Here is a 21,238-nt window from a genome sequence, read left to right on the forward strand (position 1 = left end):
TTGATGAATAGAATATGTTCAATATAGACTAAATCCGAGAGTGGCTTAAACTCAGAAAATATCCATCCCAAAATAGTATTTATTAGATTTACAGAATCAATGTATTTCACGCTAAAAGATGTATCTCACGTGCAAGGTATAGAGGTGAGAGGGGAAATCTAATATATCGAATTGTAGCCATTCCGAGGCATTCGAGGCGCGAATATTTTAAGGTTTCATAAAATTGAACACTTCATAGTTATCGCGGATATTATAGCGGATTCTAAATAATCCGGGTTGAGTGAATTTATGTTTGAGAGGCTATGGCTTCTGCTAATATGGGTGTTATGTTAATTTTTGCTGATAAGACGGTAATCCGTAATAGAATATTGGATGATCTATTATTCTTTATTTGAAAATGAAAAAAAAATATAAGTAATATGACATATTAAATAGGTATCGTGTTTTATTAAAGTATGGATAATTTTCAATGTTTATTTTTCAGATATGAATCAAGACGGAAGTAATAAACCGAATAAGTTGCCTACGTTAAAATTTAAAGTGACTCCCTTGACTTAGGAAATTCTGTATTACCAGTTTTTAAATAGAATCATAGATAAAGTGATATTAGTCGTAATTCCATGAACAAAATTCTTAATGTAGATTGTAGAAGCATTCTAATATAAAACTAGATAAAATAAAATTACAATACAGTGTGACCACGATGCACACAGCACAACGTCTGTCCGTCTGTCACATGCTATCTGAAGTTAGTTTTTGTGACTCGTTTATTTTTAGAATTCCGGTGTAAAAATATCAGAAATGTTTATGCAAATGTTTTCTAGATACAATGGTTATAGATGAATTGTCCTGGGCTCGAACCTCAATGCAGAATAAATTATTATCTACTAGCTTTTCGCCCGCAGCTTCGCCCGCGTAGTCAAAGGAAAACGCGCACAGTTCCCGTTCCCGTGGGATTTTCGGTAAGTATAAAAACTATCCTATTTGTTAATCTAAGTTACCCTCTATGTGCAGTGTTTCGAGTTTTTGCGTGAAGGAGTGACAAACAAACACACAAACTTTCGTATTTATAATAGGTACATAATATAATTAGGATGATGTTATAAAACGCGCTTTCACGACCTGATCATGGAGTCATTGACAGCCTATTGAATATTACAATTGTGTACATATAATACTTTTAATACAGCAAAGTTATTTGAATTTTACTTGTTCCATTAAAGTAAAGAATTAATTAAAAGGGTGACGTTTTCGTAACGATAAAATACAAGTTCCAAATAATTTACATATTAATAGCGACGGTACAGTTTGATAAATTGAAAACAAAAATATAGGTCTTATCAATCTTATATATAATTTTCTTTTAACCTGATGGTTTTTTCCTCTTTACAATTAAAAATATCGATTTCAAATAGTTTTATAAACTTGATGTTTGATGCTATCCCTATTTTTTATGTTTTGTTAATTCATGATTCCAAAAAAAATAAAATACCTATATTGAAATTAGTATAAACTGATAAATTATTTAATAATATCTTATAAAACAAAAATGTATTTGTCCAATAAAATATTAACAAGTCTGGAACATTCTCCTAAAGCAACGTCACTACATTTGAATTATAATTATTGATCAATAAAACTTCCAATTTAAAATACACATTTATTAATCATCCATAAATAAAAACATCGTATTTAATCTCCCGTCCTCTGTCGCTCTTCATCCGTAACGTCACATAGGTGTAGCCAATACCACCCTGCGTCACGTTCGCTGACGCTGAACTGTTTGTTAAATCGTAGGCGAGAATACCCTGAAAAAAACATTTTAAAGATTATATTAATATATAGTTTATACATCATACATACTTTCTACTAATATAATATTATAAAGCTGAGTGTTTGTTTGAACGCGCTAATCTCACGAATTACTGGTCCCAATTGAAAAATTATTTTGATGTTAGATAGCCCATTTATCCAGGAAGGCTGGCTATATATCATTACGCAAAGATCAACAGTAGTGGAGCACCGGGGGTAAAACTGCAGGGCACAGCTGGTAGGAAATATATGACTAATTTATACTTAAATTTTTCTTCTTCTCTTTCTTATATTGCAATTCTCAATTCCAGTGAGGATGGATTCTGCCAATGTCAAGTTTTGGACAGTTGATCAGAGACTTGCTATTGTTTATGTTCACTTAAATTTTTACGCTTTTTACGTAGGTATGTCTAGTAATTAAAAAGACGTTGTCAAAAAAGTTGCCTATATTTATTATATTTTTTACATTGCATATGTATCATTTCAGATAATACGTTTCAAAAAAACAAGACATTACTAAAATATACAAACGTTTAACGAAATGTAGGTTACTTTATCTCAAATACAGCATCTGTTTTTCTTTCTCTTAGTCATACTTTTAATCTTATCTATTATCTGATTGCAGTAACATCTAGAATCGGTCATAATATTTCAAATACAAAAATAATTTAAACATGAAATCTTCCAAATAACTATAATTTAACCATAAATATAATACCTGAATACTCTGGTGATACGACGGTGTAGAAAAGCTGAAATTCTCTACACGTTTGCTGAACATATGCGAGCCGTAATGTATCGTACGGTGAAACAAAAGAGGTCGGAACACATTCGACCCCATAAACGTATGGTTACACTCCACATACACTACCACAGCCACAAACAAACACGTAAACAACAACCTCATCGCTACTCCTTTTTCCCGCCGAAAAAAAGTAAAACCGAACAAATGTCAATCGATATTCGAATTTGGAACGCTATTGAAATAAAAGAAATTGCGCTCTATATTATCTGTAGCGTTATCAAGGCGGGGAAATTAGATATTTTTATCACAGAGACCGACGTACTTTAATTAAGTACTTTTTAATTGGGCAAAGAATTCTTCCCCCGTTTTCGTCATTTGATAAGTTAGTGTCATAAAAATATAATTAGATATTTTTTATAAAATCGCTTATATCATTATTGTTTCTTGATATATTTTAATTACAGTGATCGATGACTAAGTTCCTGTAACTGATACGCGTGTAACGGTATTTTAGTCATTATCTGATACATTTAAGAATTTCCATTCTACATCTCAACCCTAGTAGAGTAAACACGCGTGAACGTAACTAAATAATTAATACACTATAATCAATTTAAAGGCACAATTTAGCGTATAATTTTATACCTATTGTTCCATTGTGCACTGAACAAACAATTTATTCACAGTTTTAATATTATATCGGCAAACTGTAAAAATATTAAAAGATTTTATGTATTGAAAAATATCCTTGAATCATAAGACGGAGTCTATTTTTCTGGGCATACAATATAAGATTGTACCTGTGTTAAACTTCTGTTAAATTATTGTACATAATACTGATAAAAAGAAAGAAAAAGTAATATATTTTATTAATCTCCAACGACCATAGAGGTAGTCTAGATCTTAAAATGGTTTATATCAAAGAATAATATGTTTCTATGTACATTTAAATTCAGAAAATAAGATCACGATAAAATGTTTTCCATTTTCCTAAGTTTTAAACATAAAGTTTGCATAATATTTTTAATAATGTACAAGTACAATCCCCTTGACACATATCAAGTTGAAGGTATTCACAGATCTTGTAAAAAATAAAGAAAACTGCTCTCTCACGTTTGTACGAAATTGGTCACAGGATTTCGTTTCCTTTTGTATTCAGGCAGACGAAAATATTTTATTCCATTGAAAAATGTTCCTCGTCCGTGTCCGAAATATTCTAAATTTTTGTTGCTAAGATCTTTCTGTTCGTACAGTGGTGTGGGTGTGTTTATATATAAAATTATTAGATTTATTAGTGTAATAGAATAGATTATTTTATTCATCTATTTAAAGGGAAGTTTATTTTTGTGTAAGCGTTTATAATAAAAAAAATGTATGCGTTTACTAGAGTACACACGTAAGAAGTGAAACTTCTTTATGACCTTAAAAATGTCACGAGTATGGCGTAACGCAAAAATGTCACGCGTACGGCGTAACGCAAAAATGTCACGCGTACGGCATAACGCAAAAATGTTACTCTAAATTTTTGTCCAACCCCGATAAAGAAGTTTCACTTCAAAAAATTGTTAGCCTATTTGGTCCTCTGCTACTATTTTAACTTGAATTATTTTATATAGAACAAAATTATTTAATAAACAAGAAAACCTTCTCCTCCATCCTTTATACATTTGTCTCACAATTTTTCAGTTTTCCACAATACAAGACGAATAAATCAAGATGGATGATCACATCGTTTATTTACCGCGACGAAATGGTTTTTGGTTCAATGGAAACGTGACGTGGAATCAACGAATGTCTTTTGTGTTTATGTAAATGTATGTGGAAATATGTAATTCTAAATTTGGTACATATTCGTGTACAATTTGTATTTTTTGCGCTATATATATATATATATACTAGATTTCCGCCCGCGGCTTCGCCCGCGTTTGCAAAGGAAAACCCGCATAGTTCCCGTTCCCGTGGGATTTCCGGGATAAAAACTATCCTATGTGTTAATCCAAGTTACCCTCTATATGTGTGCTAAATTTCATTGTAATCGGTTCAGTAGTTTTTACGTGAAAGAGTAACAAACATCCATACATCCATACATCCATACATCCATACATCCTTACAAACTTTCGCCTTTATATTAGATATTAGATATTAGATATTAGATATATTAGATTAGATGTTTTTCACACAGGAAAAGACACTTCGGAAGAATTCAGTATAGGCACTTCCTGCCCTGCCTTATTCTTTTCAACACCTGAACAAAGATTTCAACCATCCCTATAAGATACCCTACAAACTCCTTTATAATAAGAGCAAAAGAAATTAAGACCTTGTAATATAACCTACAAATCATGGACAGGAAGCAGGAAGTAGCCAAGTCTGGTCGGAGTGCTCTCGTAACGGATGTAACAATTTTGGGACATCCTAGCTACTTGAGATCGATACTTGACCTTTGACCGCTTATTTCTCGATTATCAAGCTAGGTGGTAGGGATTTTGCGTACTTACTTTATATTGGTACTTTCGAATATTATTATGCTATAAGCTATAATTATATTATGATAGAGGAGAGAGCTATTGTAACAAGTAGGAGGCCTTTGTCCAACAATGGACGCCCTAAAAAGCCTGAAACCATGATGCTGCAAGCACAAGCAAGTGTTTCTATAGGTTACCTATCTGTTATCTATACTAATATTATAAAGCTGAAGAGTTTGTTTGTTTGTTTGTTTGTTTGTTTGAACGCGCTAATCTCGGGAACTACTGGTCCGATTTGAAAAATTCTTTCGGTGTTAGATAGCTCATTTATCGAGGAAGGCTATAGGCTATATACCATCACGCTACGACCAACGGGAGAGGAGCCACGGGGGTGAAACCGCGCGGAGCGGCTAGTCCTGGTATATAAACTAGATCGTTATAAAGTATCATCAAAAAATTTTCAGTCGTTAAGAGTTAAACATGCAGGATCCATCTTTACGAACTTTCACTTTTATAATATTAGTAAGATATAAAGCTTCGTCGAGAAAGACTAGACGAGCGTACAAAAATTGTATTGATTTTTCAATTTATGAGCATTAAAGAAATCACCACAGCCCTAAACGGTGAAGGAAAACAACGTGAGGAAATTACAGAAAACTGCAGAGAAAATAAACAAAACAAGTGTTGGTTATACTTGGTCTGCTTTTTCTATGTAAGTAATTTTTGTTTAATATGAATTAAAAAAAAAGAAAAAGATCATTCACTTTTTGCTCTTCTATAGAAGAGCATAAAGTGAATGCATTGTAGATAGCTATTACCTATTGTCTTTATTAAAGTGAAACTTTTATTACATCGTCTCAAACTTTTTGGTCTGTGTAGCGCATGTCGCGTGTATCGCGCGACCGTCACGCGACATGCGCTACACAAAGCAGTGTTCGGAACCTTTCGAACAGTTTCACTTAATCCGAATTTATTCAATTTCTATATTCTAAAATAATTTTGGAACAGTTAAAGGTTATAGAACGTTATAGAATGAAATTAGGTAGGTACCTACCTTCTCCTCATAATACCCAATCATAATAAATTAATGAAAACTACCTTTTTACTGAAAACATAATAATCCATAGGAAGCGAAGCGATACATACCTACTTGAAATATTTTCTCGTAAAATTAAAAAAAAGGTCAAATTAAATAAATCCTCATTAGTCATGGCTCTTCGTTATTTTAGTTTCTATTAATATTTGAATTCAACAAATTGATAAAAAATAATTAATTAAAAAAAATCAATTCATACAGCAATCCAGAATTTTCTATGATAAATAGTCGTTTGTCGTTTTATTTAGATATTGTAGTTAATCGAAATGAAGCGACATTTTCAAAACTAGCATACCTTTTACTGGCAAATAAGCTTAAAAAATGTCCTCATCAGAGCCTTAGAAACAGATGGCTTTTAACTTGATTGGAATTTAATAATGGGTATATTCGGGTACGCTTTAAAATATTTAATTACGCACTTTGACCGGTCTGCATAATTTTATTAAAAACGGTTAATGTAAACGAGTTTTTGATACTTATAACCCAATTAAGATAACGCTGTTGTAATCTATATTTCGATATTAATATTGTAAACTAATGTTTCGCCATGGCTTCGTTCGTGTGCATTTCATGATATTGCCATTAAAACAGCTCTATATGACATTATTTTTCCCATAACGCATTAAACATACACGTACTATATTATATCCGATCAGTTATTACTATGTCAAATTTTATCAAAATCGATTCAGTGGTTCTGCGTGAAAGCATTAAGTCATAACTGTCTTAAAACAAAACTTAGAGTAGGTACAGGTTGACTTGAAAGTAAAGTCACAGAATATATAAAGTACTACGGTAAAGGAATAAAAAATACTCACTGTCAATATTTGAGGGTTCTTCATAAAAATGAATGTTTCCAGATTAATATTATTTATTCATTTCATAATTACTTTGTTATTAATATAGTCTGTATCTCTTAGTACATACAATTAAGTCATCTCCCATTCGTTTTGATTTTAAAACTGTTGTTTCAGTTGAGATAGCTGTAAAAGAACCATACCTGAATATTATTCGCTATACCTAAATACCTTCCTATTATTTTACATATTATTATTAAAAGTAAAATAAAATTCAAAAAACATTAAACAAATAAATAAAATATCAAGGTTAAGTACCCTGAAATTGTCATATTTCACGGTACCTACTTGTTTAATCAATAAATTAAATTAAATCGTGTCCCAAATTAACCAAGTATTTTTTGTAAATTGTTTCGCATTATTCATGAAAAGGCTATGTGCCATTAAATACACGTTTTCTTTCTCTCGATTTCACCGCAAACACCAAATTACTTCCACGAAAACATTATTTCAAATTTAATTTTCCTACCTTCTAGTAAGTTGCTTTAGATTCGAAATTATAGCGGTAGATGGCGTACCTATCTATTTACACCAAGAAGCTTAATATATCTAATACACTGGAGATTTCAGTATGAACTTGTAACAACTTGTAACAAGAAAATAATATGACCTTGAATGACGCCGTATTAAATCTCCAGTGTATTAGATATAAGCTTCTTGATTTACACTAATTTAAATCCATTTCAACGTAAACAAAGGCCTGGGTGAAAATCTAGTACAACATCACTGCCAATATCACTGCTTAATAGAGAGGAAATGTTAAACTTACCGCTACATTTATTAACCGGCAGAAAATTCTGCATCTTCTTCAACATTTTTCTATTTCGCTTGTAAAACTTAGCACGTCGCTCCGAGCCAAACTTTATAGCTAATTCAAAATGATTTAAACGTCTTCTTAAATTTCTATTCGACATTATTATCCGCTCCCATATTTTGCACACTCGGCTTGCTATGCGAAGCGCTGCATCGCTTAAATATCTGGATTAATGAAATAGTACCTATTAATATGTAGAAAATTTGAAGTGGATTTTTTTAATATCTGTTGAGAACTATTCCTTTTTGTAAAAGATGAAATATTAGGAAGTTAATGTTAGGTACATTAACAGTTATAGGTTTGACTTGTAGGTACATTGTTCAATGTACAATAACAGTTAAGTTAGTACTATGATAATATATTCTGTGGTTAAGGTATCTAAGTTAGTATACTTAAGCCCAGTATAAGGTAGATTTCTTACCTACAAAAAATATTGTGTAGCCTGTAAGAAGGTAAGAAGCTGAAGGTACTTATATTTAAAGTAGTATATTTTTGAATAAGAAACTTCTAATTATTCATACTTAATTAATCTAGAATCATAAAAAATCTATAATTTCATGTTGTCGACAGTGGCTACTAATTATAAGTATAAGTATTAGTAAGTATAAGTATAATACGTGCTTAGACAAAAACTTACAAGAATATTTTCCAAGATAACTCCAGCGGTAAAGAAGAAATAGCATCGCGTCTCTTCTCTTGAAATATTTTAGTGCCAAAAACAAAAACTTTCTCGTACATTATGCCATTTACGTGATATTATTCAAGAGCCTACTTCGCGGGTAAACGAAAATAAACATAAAAATGTGTTTCATTACACGCGCGGTGACAAGAATAGTGTCTGAAATATAAAATATTTTATTCTAAAAAATGCATGTGGTATTTTTGAATAATACCTACGTGTTCAATCTTCCTTTTTTAAACTGTAAACATGATAATATTTTTTTTTTGTCATACTAGGTATTAGTAAATAAATATTAATGATTGATTGTAAATGATATTATGATTAAATTGATTTTATTTGTAACGTATTTAATTTTAATGATACAGAAAACTTTCTTTATTTTTATCACAATTTTGCACGCCTCATAAGCGAAGCGTTGAGGTGGGTACTACTGTCACTTCGCGCAAAACATCTGATTTTTCAAACTTAAAATGCCTTTATGTATCATACATTGCACTTGTAAGATAATACATACACACACATATTAAGAAAAAACACTATTTTTAACGTTCATGATATTTTTGATGTCATTTTTGTTATATAAACTAGTTAAAAAACAGTTTAAAAAAGTTCTGTCTTGGACGTCCGTGTGTCTGTATGTGCGGATCCTTTTTCTTGTTAACACGATAGCGACCGAAATACTTTACTAATCGAGTCTTTTTTTTTTTCTCTTACGCTTGAGTATGCTCAGGAATAGAACCCTTTCATTTTTCAGGGTCTGATTCGATGTGGTTTAATTGTTATTAAATAAACAAAAATAATAATTAATAAATATTTATTAAAAAAAAATTATGAGGCGTGCACTTTTGGATTTTCCAAATTATTTATAAAATGCATTCATCTATAAAATTCTTTGATATCGCTGCCATCTATGGTAATTTAATGGAACTAACAGTCTTTGAATATTTTTTCCCATGTTGCCATACATAAGCAGATTTTATGTGAGATGTTATAATTTTAAAGTCTCTACAAATTTCGTATAACTTTATTTGGATGATAGATAACACAAGATAAATAATATTTAACTTAGGATGAAGAGGAAAACATTTTTTTTTTATCAAACTTCAAAGAAAAGTGTCATTTTCAATTTTAATCTTGACGTTAGAATTTGGTTAAGTGGCAGCACTGGCCAAATCAACAAGCGGCAGAACGTTTGCGTTTTTGCAAATATTAGCAAAAATCATTTTACTTTAAATTTTTATGTCTTTTATTTAGCTTCTTTCTTTCGAAACGTTTTTACTATATTTTGGAATTTTTTCATCCCCCTTCAGTGATTGGAAATGTACAGAATTGCAGTTTTAGTTAGTGACAGATGTTAAAGTGTTAGTACGCGCCAGTTTATCAAGATCATTACAACAAATTAACGATAATGGAGGAATCTCTTGTCAGCTCCAGTGCAATGGCCTCTAACGGTGATGCAAAAGGTAAAAACCTTTCATGAAATTCCCGTTAATTTCTTTCGGCATCTATTATTACGCGACCAAATAAAGAAGGTTGCCATGTTACTTTGGCATTTAGAATTGCGATGTTTGTTGTTACTGTACTTATAATTTATTATATGCATTTAATACATTGAAGTTTTTAAACCCAATATCCCATGCCAATTGAATCCTATAAGAATCGTTTATCGCATAATTCATGTTGAATAAATAAAAATGTGACATTTTCCATTGGTCGTATGTGTGCACAAAAACATCAATAAGATTAAAATTCGTTCAAAAATATGTTTCATAAAAAATGAATGTATCAATGCGACTGATATTCATATATGCGTTATTTAGATTGTAACTTGTAGAAGCGAATATTATGTAACATTCGAATAAACATAAACAGACAAGCAATTTTGTTTATTTTAAGGTTATAATATGTAATGACAGCCTGGGTTGTTTCGTAGCTGACTTCACTCCACTCCACCAAATCAATAACTTGTAATGTGCACTTCAGTTGCAATGCTCATGACATGCATTATCTTATCATGAATTTATCTGCCCAATGTATTAATAATGCATTTTATACATTATAATTAGTTTCTAATAAGAAGATATGCAAAGAATTTGTCTAATTATCCCAACTAAACCCTCATTATATGTAATTACTTTCTAATAAGAACATATGCACAGAATTTTTCTGATTATCCCAACTAAACCCTTTTGCTTATTAAAATAGTATTTATTATTTATGTATAATGTATATTACCCATTGATATTGATTTTTCACCTATTAATACATCCAGATAATATTATGTTTGTTACACCACAGTACTAATAGCTTAGGCAATGTGGTAATTGAAAAGTGGCATCAACAAAACTTTTTAAATAAGAATGAAAATCTTATTTTGATTCAAAAACAGTTGCATAATATTCAATTTTTGTTAATGGATAGGTGTAAGGCATTCTCATAGCATAAGTAGCTTTTGCCTACAGCTTTGCTTATATTCAAATTTTATAACATTCTTGAATCCACCTATTGACAGCCAAACAATTTCATTAAAATCAGTCCAGCCATTTGGAGGATTTGTTGACAAACACACACATGAAAGAAACATATCTACGTCACTGTAAAATTGTAATCATTGTAGATAATCATGTTAAGGAATAGATTTTTTTATAAAAAAATAATGCATTTATTGTAAGCAATATGTCACAAATCATAATTTTTCAATATACTATTATTATCTCACAAGTAAGATTATAATTTAACCATCTTTACAATTTATGGGTACATAATTATATTTACAGATTAGTTTGAATTATATAGTAGAATCGCAAGAAACACTATCCATTGGTGAAAACACAAGGATTGAGACTGCAACATATTTGAGTTTATGTTCGAAAAAGGCGGACAGAGAATACTTTGTTTTAATACAATACTAGTTTTCCACCCGTGGCTTAGCCTGTGTTTTCAAAGAAAAAACATGCATAGTTCCCATTCCTGTGGGATTTCTAGGATAAAACCTATCCTGTGTGTTAATTCAAGTTACCCTTTAGATGTGAATTTATAATATTAGTAGGAAGTAGGATAAAACTAACTAATAGATATGTTGAATGATAATTTTGAAATTATAATGCAAGTGGTGGAACTGTTAATCCATGATTTAGCTGGAAATTCTCTTCAAAATCCTATTAAAAAATTGAGATATAGACAGAGAGATTAAGACAATATTCTGTATATGAAACATATCAAAATAAAATATAATAAAATAATCTAGGTAATATGTATTTAAATTTCAGATGACCAAGTCCAACAAGTGTCGACAACAGCTAATACATCAGAGAATCTCTTTCCGGAGAGTCCAGTGTATGAACCAGAGGATGAAGTTTACCTCATAAAGGACGACTCGGTAAGTTTATAAATGAAATTATATTATGTGTGTTTAAAATGAAAATGAAAAATATATTTATTTCATACACACAATTTTTCAATGACTGAAAATGGATGGGTCCTCCTAGTAAGTTTACAAAAACCTATGTCTATGTTGCAGTCAGTTTTTGATTGAATGACTAGCGCGTTCATTGAATGATGATTATTCTGGCAATTCTCAACCTTGTTCTTGTGGACGTTTAGAAAAGTTAAATTCTCAGCATAATATAACATTATGCCAAGCGTTATATCCTCTCTGTTCATAGGGCTATGTTACAAACAGCGGATTGTAGTTAGCGAACTAGTTGGACATTGAGTGACGTTTGTTAATTAATGTTCGGCCTAGACATTCGAATGTTTTCATTCAACCGAATAGCAGATTCAATCAGATCATGGCAATATGTACACAACATTTTATTTCTACATAACTATGTTATTTTATTTTTCGACTCTGACCTGTGCTGTGCATGTCTTCTTTATTACTGGTGGTACATTATCTATATACTTAGCTTATAGATTTAACAGAGTATTGAATAATAAAAATTACAAAATCTATTTCAAATATCATCATAACAAAATTTATATGAAAACAATTAACGTTTTATGTCAATCATTGCTAACCTGACCACATTTGCACGCCTCATAAGCGAAGCGTTGAGGTGGGTACTACTGTCACTTCGCGCAAAACATCTGATTTTTCAAACTTAAAATGTCTTTATGTATCATACATTGCACTTGTAAGATAATACATACACACACATATTAAGAAAAAACACTATTTTTAACGTTCATGATATTTATGATGTCATTTTTGTTATTTAAACTAGTTAAAAAACAGTTTAAAAAAGTTCTGTCTTGGACGTCCGTGTGTCTGTATGTGCGGATCCTTTTTCTTGTTAACACGATAGCGACCGAAATACTTTACTAATCGAGTCTTTTTTTTTCTCTTATGCTTGAGTATGCTCAGGAATAGAACCCTTTCATTTTTCAGGGTCTGATTCGATGTGGTTTAATTGTTATTAAATAAACAAAAATAATAATTAATAAATATTTATTAAAAAAAAATTATGAGGCGTGCACTTTTGGATTTTCCAAATTATTTAATTCTAATTAGATCGCGGTAATTGTGTTGGCTTCAGGGCAGTGCATTATAACCATAAAATAGTATAATTATCAATTTATTGTTAGTATTAGTATATTATTAGTTATAGGATAAATTCTATATCTGTTTGATGAATGGATTTTCTGTATTGGTTAAAGAGAGAAGAATATTTCTTCTGTTAAATTGTTTTCTGTGCTCTGACACAAAAAAGCCTAATTTGTGTTATCCGAACCAACATGCATATTACATATAAAAGAAAGATGGAAGTGTGAGTGATGTAGTAATATTTATGATTACATGTAACATCCTAATTTTTTGCATAAATGTATTCCCAGATAAAAAACACCAGTGTTGCAGAAGCAGAAGCAAAAGGTAATAAAATAATCTGTTTGGACCTAAATTATAAGTTTGAGATATTCTTTATTAATTTTTTTTTTTAACAGGTGACTCCATAACTCCTGCAAAGCGTAAACTATCGGAAGACAGTTCTGATAGCAATGCGAAAATTCAAAAAATTGACTTAACTGATAATGAAGACGTTGTAGGGTCAGCCACTTGGGCTGACTCTCAATCTTTGGATGATGAAGTTTCTAGTATAACCAGTGTAGCTAAGAGGAAATTAGAAGACGAATTACCATCAACATCTCGCGTTCGCACCCCTGTCCGCTCTAGCCCCAGAAAAGTATTAAAACGTAGTAACAGTGCTGATGTGGCTACCCCGAAAACACCAAAAACGCCAAAATCGCGTTCTGTCAGTGTTGACATAAGCAAAAATCGGAAAACACCAAGAAAAGGCCAACTTGACTTTGTCAAGAAGGATGAAGACAGTCAAACTAGAAATACTGACAGTCCGAGCCGCCCGAGTGTGGAATTTGTGAGAGAAATACTACCAGCCAAAATTCCAGAAACTATCGCCGAAGAGAGTATATCGGAACCGCTTAATGACTCCCAGAACATCTGCTTAGCTCTATCACCAACACCTGAAGATGAAGAGGAAAGTTCAAAGGCGAAAATTACCAACTATAGTAGTGAACCCACAGTGGTAAAGGATAGAGATGAAGTAATTGGTCCCAGTGGGATCAAAAAAGCTAAAAGTGACAGCTATGTGTTCTCAGACGCGAATAGTACAAATTTAAAAGAGTTAAATAAAGGTAAAACTACCGATCAAGAGAGTACAGACAGTATAAGTTCTGTAGGCTTAGATAGCCCTGAACATATTGTGCCAACTGTTACATCGAAATTGATATCCAAATTATCCAATGGCAATTCATCTACGCCAACCGAACTGGCCAGTGCTAAAAATGGTACATCAGATAACATCACACCTGATATCGCAAAGTTGAACGGCAATAAAGGAAAGCAAGGGAAAAATGAGTCATTCCGGGCTAGCAATACTACAACGCCATCGACTATATCACCTTTACAGAATGGACATTCGATACCAATCAATACTCCACAAATACCAGTTTTCGATATCCACGTCGCACACAATGACGATTGCGAGTTTCTGTCGCTGTATGTCGTACGAACAGATAACGATGTAGGAATGGATATGTGCAAGGAATATCAGCGGATATCAAAACGTTTCACTATCGATCCCTATTTAGGTGATGTGTCCGTTAGCACTTCACCATCAAGTGTAACAAGCGGAGGAATGTTGAATCTTCAAAACAGGACATCATTTGCATCAATAGTCAGTTCTACTTCTACATCTAGTAACCGCACAAGCGATGGAGCATTTGTTGTACCTCAACCACCTCGAAAATCGGTGTCCAACCCATCAACATCAGTCAAGGGTTTTGATGGACTGATGAAAAAACTCCAAGAGATATTCTCGCACATCAGAGAGGCCTCCATTGAAGATAGCAATCGTTCATTGAATGAAGAAAAAGTGTCAGTTGGAATACAAACATCCGACTTGCTAAGTAACGGCAGTGCTAGTCCTGAAGAAGTTGGAAAATGTGATAAAGCAACACCAAAGAGTTCTTTAAAGAAAACAAGGGTGCGCGGAAGACGGCCCATTGCTGGTAAGACGAAACGTGCACTCTTACCAACACAGCATGAAGAAGCGGAATACGCGCAAGCAATGTCACCCGAACCGACTACTACAAACGGTGACAATGGCAAAATGTCTCCAAAAGACATCAAAGACGAGAAACCGCTTTCAGCTTTAGTTGGAACGCCTAAATCAGTGTCCAAATTGAAACAAAAGCGACGACCTACTTCACCGCGACCGGCTACACCCGTGGAAAAAGTTGTAGTCAAACCAGAATATCCAGGTTTTGCGCCCGACACTGTTGTATTGGCCAAGTGGGTTGACAAGCGCTACTACTCAGGAAAAGTTCTGGAAATCACGGAACCAAACAAATATCTCATTAAATTCGATGATGGCCAGAGCAAAGTGCTCTTGGATGACTTCATAATATTTGGCGATATGAAAAAGCTGCCATTACAAGGTCAATCAGTGTATGCTTTGGTTGATGAGGAGCAGAATTACGAGCCAGGCTTAGTGCTTGATGTCGAAGAGAATAGCAATGGAACTGTCACCTACAAATGCACAACTGACGGGTAAGATAAATTATGTTTTGAACACTATGTATAAAAAATGCCTTTTTCTACTATCTCCAAATTTAAAACCTCAATTTAAAGTCTTCAAATTTTGAGTCTTAATCTATTCAACATTTTTCGTTGTAAACATCGTTTTTCATTTTCTACATACGAAATAAATCGTGGTTTATTATTATTTTGCGATCCAAATTGCGCAACAATCAACAAAAAAATATACCCTAAAATTTACCAAGTTACATTATCTTGTTTAAAAACTTCTCAAATCTCAATTCATTTCTACTTAAATTCAACAGGGACACGATAGTAATAGTAACAGCTAGTGAGTTATACCTCACGGAAGACCAAGCCAGGTCTCTAAAGGAGTCTGGTAGACCTCGCTCACCCTCTGCACCAGCAACCCCTCGCCGACGACATAACAGGGAACTCGATTTGGATAATATTATACAGGTAATTGTTAGCCAACTTTAGATAGAGAATGTATATTCTATTATAAGTTAAGGTAAATGTATATGCAATATTCAATCGATCTCAATCTTTCCCTCTATTTTTAAATAAGGGAAAGGATTAGATTATTTAAAGTGGTGTGAAAATAACATTAGAAAATGTAAGACCAGAGTGACCTGTATTTTTCTTTATTAAATGTTGTTTCCACCAGTTTTCAAACATACGTCCTCTTTCGTCACGAGCGTGTTAGAAATTTAAACCTGTCTTATTCTTTTGCAAATCATAGTTATTTCGGTGGTTACAACTATGATAAAATATACAAATTAAAAAAATCAATCCAGGGCCCGCGTAGCGCTCGCAGCCGGGACAAGGGAAATTCGAGCGCAAGAAAACGTGTTGCGTCACCAAAGAGCCCTAAAGCTTCTACATCAGGTAATTGTTTAAACTTACAGCGAACCCACAAATGTATGTAACCTATTATAATAATAATAACCGTAGGTACATTAATTTATTTTCGTATTATGTTTTTCATACACTGTACAAATTTATAACTTTATTGTGGTTAAAAATAAATGCTTTCTTTCTAATAATAACAAACATCTCTCGGGCAATCTTTTAATAGGCGATTGTGAGTACTCAATTGTATTTTAAATAGAATTAAGTCTATATCCATATTCTCTAGGGGTGAAAACAAAAAGCACCCCAGTGGCAGGTCGTAAGCGGGTAGCAAGTGAGAGCAGTGAAATGAGCGAAAGCAGTAATTCCGCACCACCTGTTCGATTGGAGGAAGTGACTGGCGTGGAGCCGGAAGTACAGAAGACACCCCGGAAAATTGATGGGGTTAAAGGTAAGGGTAAAACATAACACACACAAAAAACTTCGAGTAAAAACAGAACACAAAAATGTAAACTTCGATAACAAATAAAACACTCCGATAGGTTGGTAGGGAAAGGGAAACATCCTGGTGAATGACAGATTTCTAAACTTTTCTGGTTAATAATTGTCAGATTGTAGTAGCAAGTCAATCTGTATATAGATTCAAATGGTATTAGGATACGACTTTTTGGAATAGTGCGGCTTAATATTATGCTAACAAATAACAACACTGTCAGGAAAGCGCGTGTCACGTGTGTGATGAATACAGCTTCTGTCGCGTAGCGCAACTGCAAAAGGTCCTAACAGCATTTGAACCGGATTCGGAATACTTCTTTGTGAAACTTTACTATATTTTAATTTCCAAACTTAAATTTGAAAATTTATTTATTTGGGAATTTGTGACGTTTTAAATACATTTAACATAGAAACGCTCAATTCTACAACCTTCCAGCCGGTCCTCTCCAATTGAAAGGTGCGGCTAAACAGAATATTGGTAAGAAGAACTCCAAACTGACTAAATTTGAGAACGACGAAGATACCGTATTGACTTTGGGACCTATACCGCCGGCGGGTAGCACTCTGTTCGCTGGACTGCATTTCTTGCTTACTTGCACTGAACAGCCAAGGCTGGTGGATAAGAGGGAACGGGAGTCGGAGAAGGTAGGATTTTTTTTTATTTTGTAGGTCTTTTTTTTTCTGGCTTTGTTGAATTGCATGTGTCCAAAATTTTTATTTTTGTGATTTTTTTTTTCTTATTAAGCAGTAAGTTTTCTAGGCGCAGTTGTGTAATTTATACATATATTTTTTGCTAGTTGACAGAAATTAAAGATATTTCAAAATTATCTTATACTCCCCTAATTTTATTGATGTCTCTTCCTTAAAAAAAATTTTCATTAAAAAATATGCTATGTAATCACCAAAAAAGTGGGATGGGCATTATAACTTTATTTGTATTTGTACATTTTCAGAGTCAAGATACGCGTCACTATTCTTCAGAAGAAGATGGTGAAACCACTTCATCCATGGTAGGAACCGATACTGAGGAATTGGAGTTCTGCGACCGACCATTCAATAAGGAGCGGCTCAAGGAGCAGTTAGAAGCTGGTGGTGGTATAGTGTACAGGTAAAGTATTGTGTAAAATTGTTTATTTTTATTTTCACATATTATTTTTTTGTTTTAATTATCGTTTTCAAAATAGACAGGTTCTTAATTCATAGTGTTTAATATTTTTGATTTTTTTTTACATTAGTATAAAATGTACACAAGCTCTTAAGAAAGATAATGAGTGAGAAGAAGACAACAAGATATTTTTTTTATTTTTATAAATTTTGATGCCCACGGGCACATTTTCAACTTGTAGCGACTTCGACGACGTGCCAAAGAGCAAGTACGCGTCGTGCATGCTGATCGCGCCGCGGCCGTGCCTCACGATCAAGTACATCCTGTGCCTCGCCGCCGACGTGCGCGCCGTGTCGCACGCGTGGGTCGTGCGCAGCTGTGCGGCCGGCGCGCGCCTCGACCCCGACGCGTTCCGGCTGCCCGCCGGCTTCGCGCTGCACCGCCGCGCCTACGTCACCTGGGTGAGTGCGCGCCTCGACCCCGACGCGTTCCGGCTGCCCGCCGGCTTCGCGCTGCACCGCCGCGCCTACGTCACCTGGGTGAGTGCGCGCCTCGACCCCGACGCGTTCCGGCTGCCCGCCGGCTTCGCGCTGCACCGCCGCGCCTACGTCACCTGGGTGAGTGCGCGCCTCGACCCCGACGCGTTCCGGCTGCCCGCCGGCTTCGCGCTGCACCGCCGCGCCTACGTCACCTGGGTGAGTGCGCGCCTCGACCCCGACGCGTTCCGGCTGCCCGCCGGCTTCGCGCTGCACCGCCGCGCCTACGTCACCTGGGTGAGTGCGCGCCTCGACCCCGACGCGTTCCGGCTGCCCGCCGGCTTCGCGCTGCACCGCCGCGCCTACGTCACCTGGGTGAGTGCGCGCCTCGACCCCGACGCGTTCCGGCTGCCCGCCGGCTTCGTGCGTGCGTTGCGTTGCGTTAACGCTGCGTGAATGCGTTGCGTTAACGCTGTGTAAATGTGTTGCGTTAACGCTACGTGAATGCGTTGTGTTTACGCTGCGTAAGTAACAGCAACGTGGTGCTGCTGCGTGACCACGTGATTCTGCTGATATCTGCGTGAGAGACAACAATAAGTCACGTAGGTACCTACCAAACATATCGACCTCCTACCTTACGTCCAAATCTTATGCTTTTTTAAATGTATCCTAATCCTATCTAAAGTTATGTAACCTAAAAACAAAAAATGCATTCCAGTTATTCCAAATTTATAACACAAACTGTTTTTACAGGTTCCACCATCCGGCAAGCGGAATACAACATTCTTCGAAGACAAAGTGATCCTCATATGCGGGGAACAAGACACGTTCGTCAAGTTTTGGGGCAGAGTCTGCACACTAGCCGGAGCTACTACTCGAGTGGTCAACGAAGAAAATCTAAACATGTCGGGAGCATTTGCTCTAATTGCTGATTTCGACTGTCCACATGAAGTCCAAAATAAAGCGAACCAAGACAACATACCAATAGTTTCTCCGACGTGGGTTAAACAGTGCCTTATCGAAGGCAAAGCTCTACTGCCAACCAGTCACGACCGGTTCTCATTTATGTATACAGAGAATGAATGATCCTGGGACTTCAAAAAAGTGCTCATTATACGTGAATATTGACACATGGTGAGTGCTGTGACAGGGACACGTTAGTGATAGTGTTAGTGTAAGTGTTGGTGCAAGTGACACTTTGTAACTTTTGAGTAAGTGTAAGTGACACTTTGTAACTTCTTGAGTAAGTGTAAGTGACACTTTAACTACTTGAGTAAGTGTAAGTGACACTTTGTAACTTCTTGAGTAAGTGTGACAGTGTTGGTGCCAAAGTGACGCTAATGGTGGTTGAATAGAAGAATTTGGAACTATTATTGGTGGAATCTTGGATGATCTCTTAAATAAGGACTTGGAACACATTCCGTTGTTAAATATAGGAGTGTGTGGAGGCTTCAGTCTTATAGGTGAATTTTAATGTGCGTGTATGTGCATAGTGTAAGGAAGATGGTAAGATTTCTCAATGAATATGTTAATATAGATTTATGAGAAAGAATCTAACCTTGAAACAGCTAACTCAAAAAATTCAGATAAAATAATGCGAATTCTATACTGTGACTTAATATAGACTAAATTAAGTTTGCCCTTGTCAAAATATAAAAACTTTTAAAGGTAAGATTCATTATTTCGAAATAATGAATCTTACCTATCTAAAAATAATAATCCTAATAAATATCTAAAAATTCTATACATATTCATATACTTTGAGAATTCTTGCCCTACCAAGTTATGGCTAGTATAAACACTATAGGACTAAAGTTTCTATGCACTTACGAGTTGTATGGTTGAGTGTTGATAAATTCTTACTGAATCTATCAATATCTTACTATTATTAACATAATGTGTACAAAACTATTAATTAATTATATACATAAGCTCATGTAATAATTAAGCTCTGTTACATAATTATAATATAAATGTACAGGAAATTATTATGTAATGCACAACTCCTCTTATGAATACTAAGGTTTTATTAAGAATTATTTAGGGCCAAAAAAGATCATGGTCCTGTAATAAAATTATGCTATAAAGCATTAATCTATTACAAATAAATTTAACATCTGATATAAGGTGCATGAGTCAAGTTGCATGACATGCCAGTTAAGCATGATCAAGCAATTGCAAATTTTGTTTTCATATAGGTACTATTTAGAAATTGTTATTATTTATATTAGAAACAACCTAACTTACGTTTCTACTCTCCATAAGAACTATCCTCGTCCTTCAAGGAATATTATAAAAAAGAATTAATGGAAAAGGCTCAACCATTCTCAAGCCTTGCGCTTACACTTAACATTTGGCGATTCATTTTTATTAATTTATTGTTGAAGGAATATTACTAGCGACAGCTTTATTTATTGAAAAGTTATCATGCTTTTTCGTAAGTATAAGCTAGATATAAGGTAGTTATAAGAAATGCTGCTGTTATTATTTGTTTAAAATGGATGGTTTTTCGATAAATATTGATGTTGCTAGTATAAAAAAGATCAACTCAACTGTATAATGATTTAAGCCTATAGGTTGTCTAGGCTTAAATCTGTATACTTAGTAAATATTATCCAAATATTCCTTTTGCCTCCTTGGTACAGTGTTAAACCGTGAGTTTGATTCCCGGTGAGAACAAAGAAAAAAAGTGTCTCGGGTTGGCAAGGACACAGAAGGCTGATCACCTGCTTGTCCCTAAAGAAAATCGATCAGTGAAACATATGTTAATAATAGAACATAT

The 21,238-nt window shown here is 34.1% G+C and overlaps 2 protein-coding genes across 2 annotated transcripts; one reads left to right on the plus strand and one right to left on the minus strand.

The window, feature by feature from the left end:
- Window positions 1-1,646: 1,646 nt before the first annotated feature.
- On the minus strand, window positions 1,647-2,763 carry LOC149900044 (uncharacterized). The gene is made up of 2 exons (XM_090112852.1): window positions 2,531-2,763; window positions 1,647-1,808 (listed from the first exon to the last, which is right to left on the minus strand). The coding sequence occupies exons 1-2, from the start codon at window positions 2,717-2,719 to the stop codon at window positions 1,668-1,670; spliced, it is 330 nt and encodes a 109-aa protein (XP_089968978.1). The 5' UTR covers window positions 2,720-2,763; the 3' UTR covers window positions 1,647-1,667.
- A 6,894-nt stretch (window positions 2,764-9,657) lies between these two features.
- Window positions 9,658-20,029, plus strand: LOC149900045 (uncharacterized). Its single transcript, XM_090113259.1, has 11 exons — window positions 9,658-9,934; window positions 11,741-11,850; window positions 13,308-13,344; window positions 13,416-15,540; window positions 15,834-15,987; window positions 16,326-16,416; window positions 16,667-16,831; window positions 17,312-17,520; window positions 17,829-17,983; window positions 18,222-18,441; window positions 19,210-20,029. Exons 1-11 carry the CDS (start codon window positions 9,880-9,882, stop codon window positions 19,540-19,542), a joined length of 3,654 nt encoding a protein of 1,217 aa, XP_089969385.1. The 5' UTR covers window positions 9,658-9,879; the 3' UTR covers window positions 19,543-20,029.
- Window positions 20,030-21,238: the final 1,209 nt, after the last annotated feature.

The sequence above is a fragment of the Colias eurytheme genome, chromosome 19 (assembly GCF_061535395.1).
Source record: "Colias eurytheme isolate Ceu_HAF_F1 chromosome 19, ilColEury1 Martin Lab GWU primary, whole genome shotgun sequence".
Classification (NCBI taxonomy): Eukaryota; Metazoa; Arthropoda; class Insecta; order Lepidoptera; family Pieridae; genus Colias; species Colias eurytheme.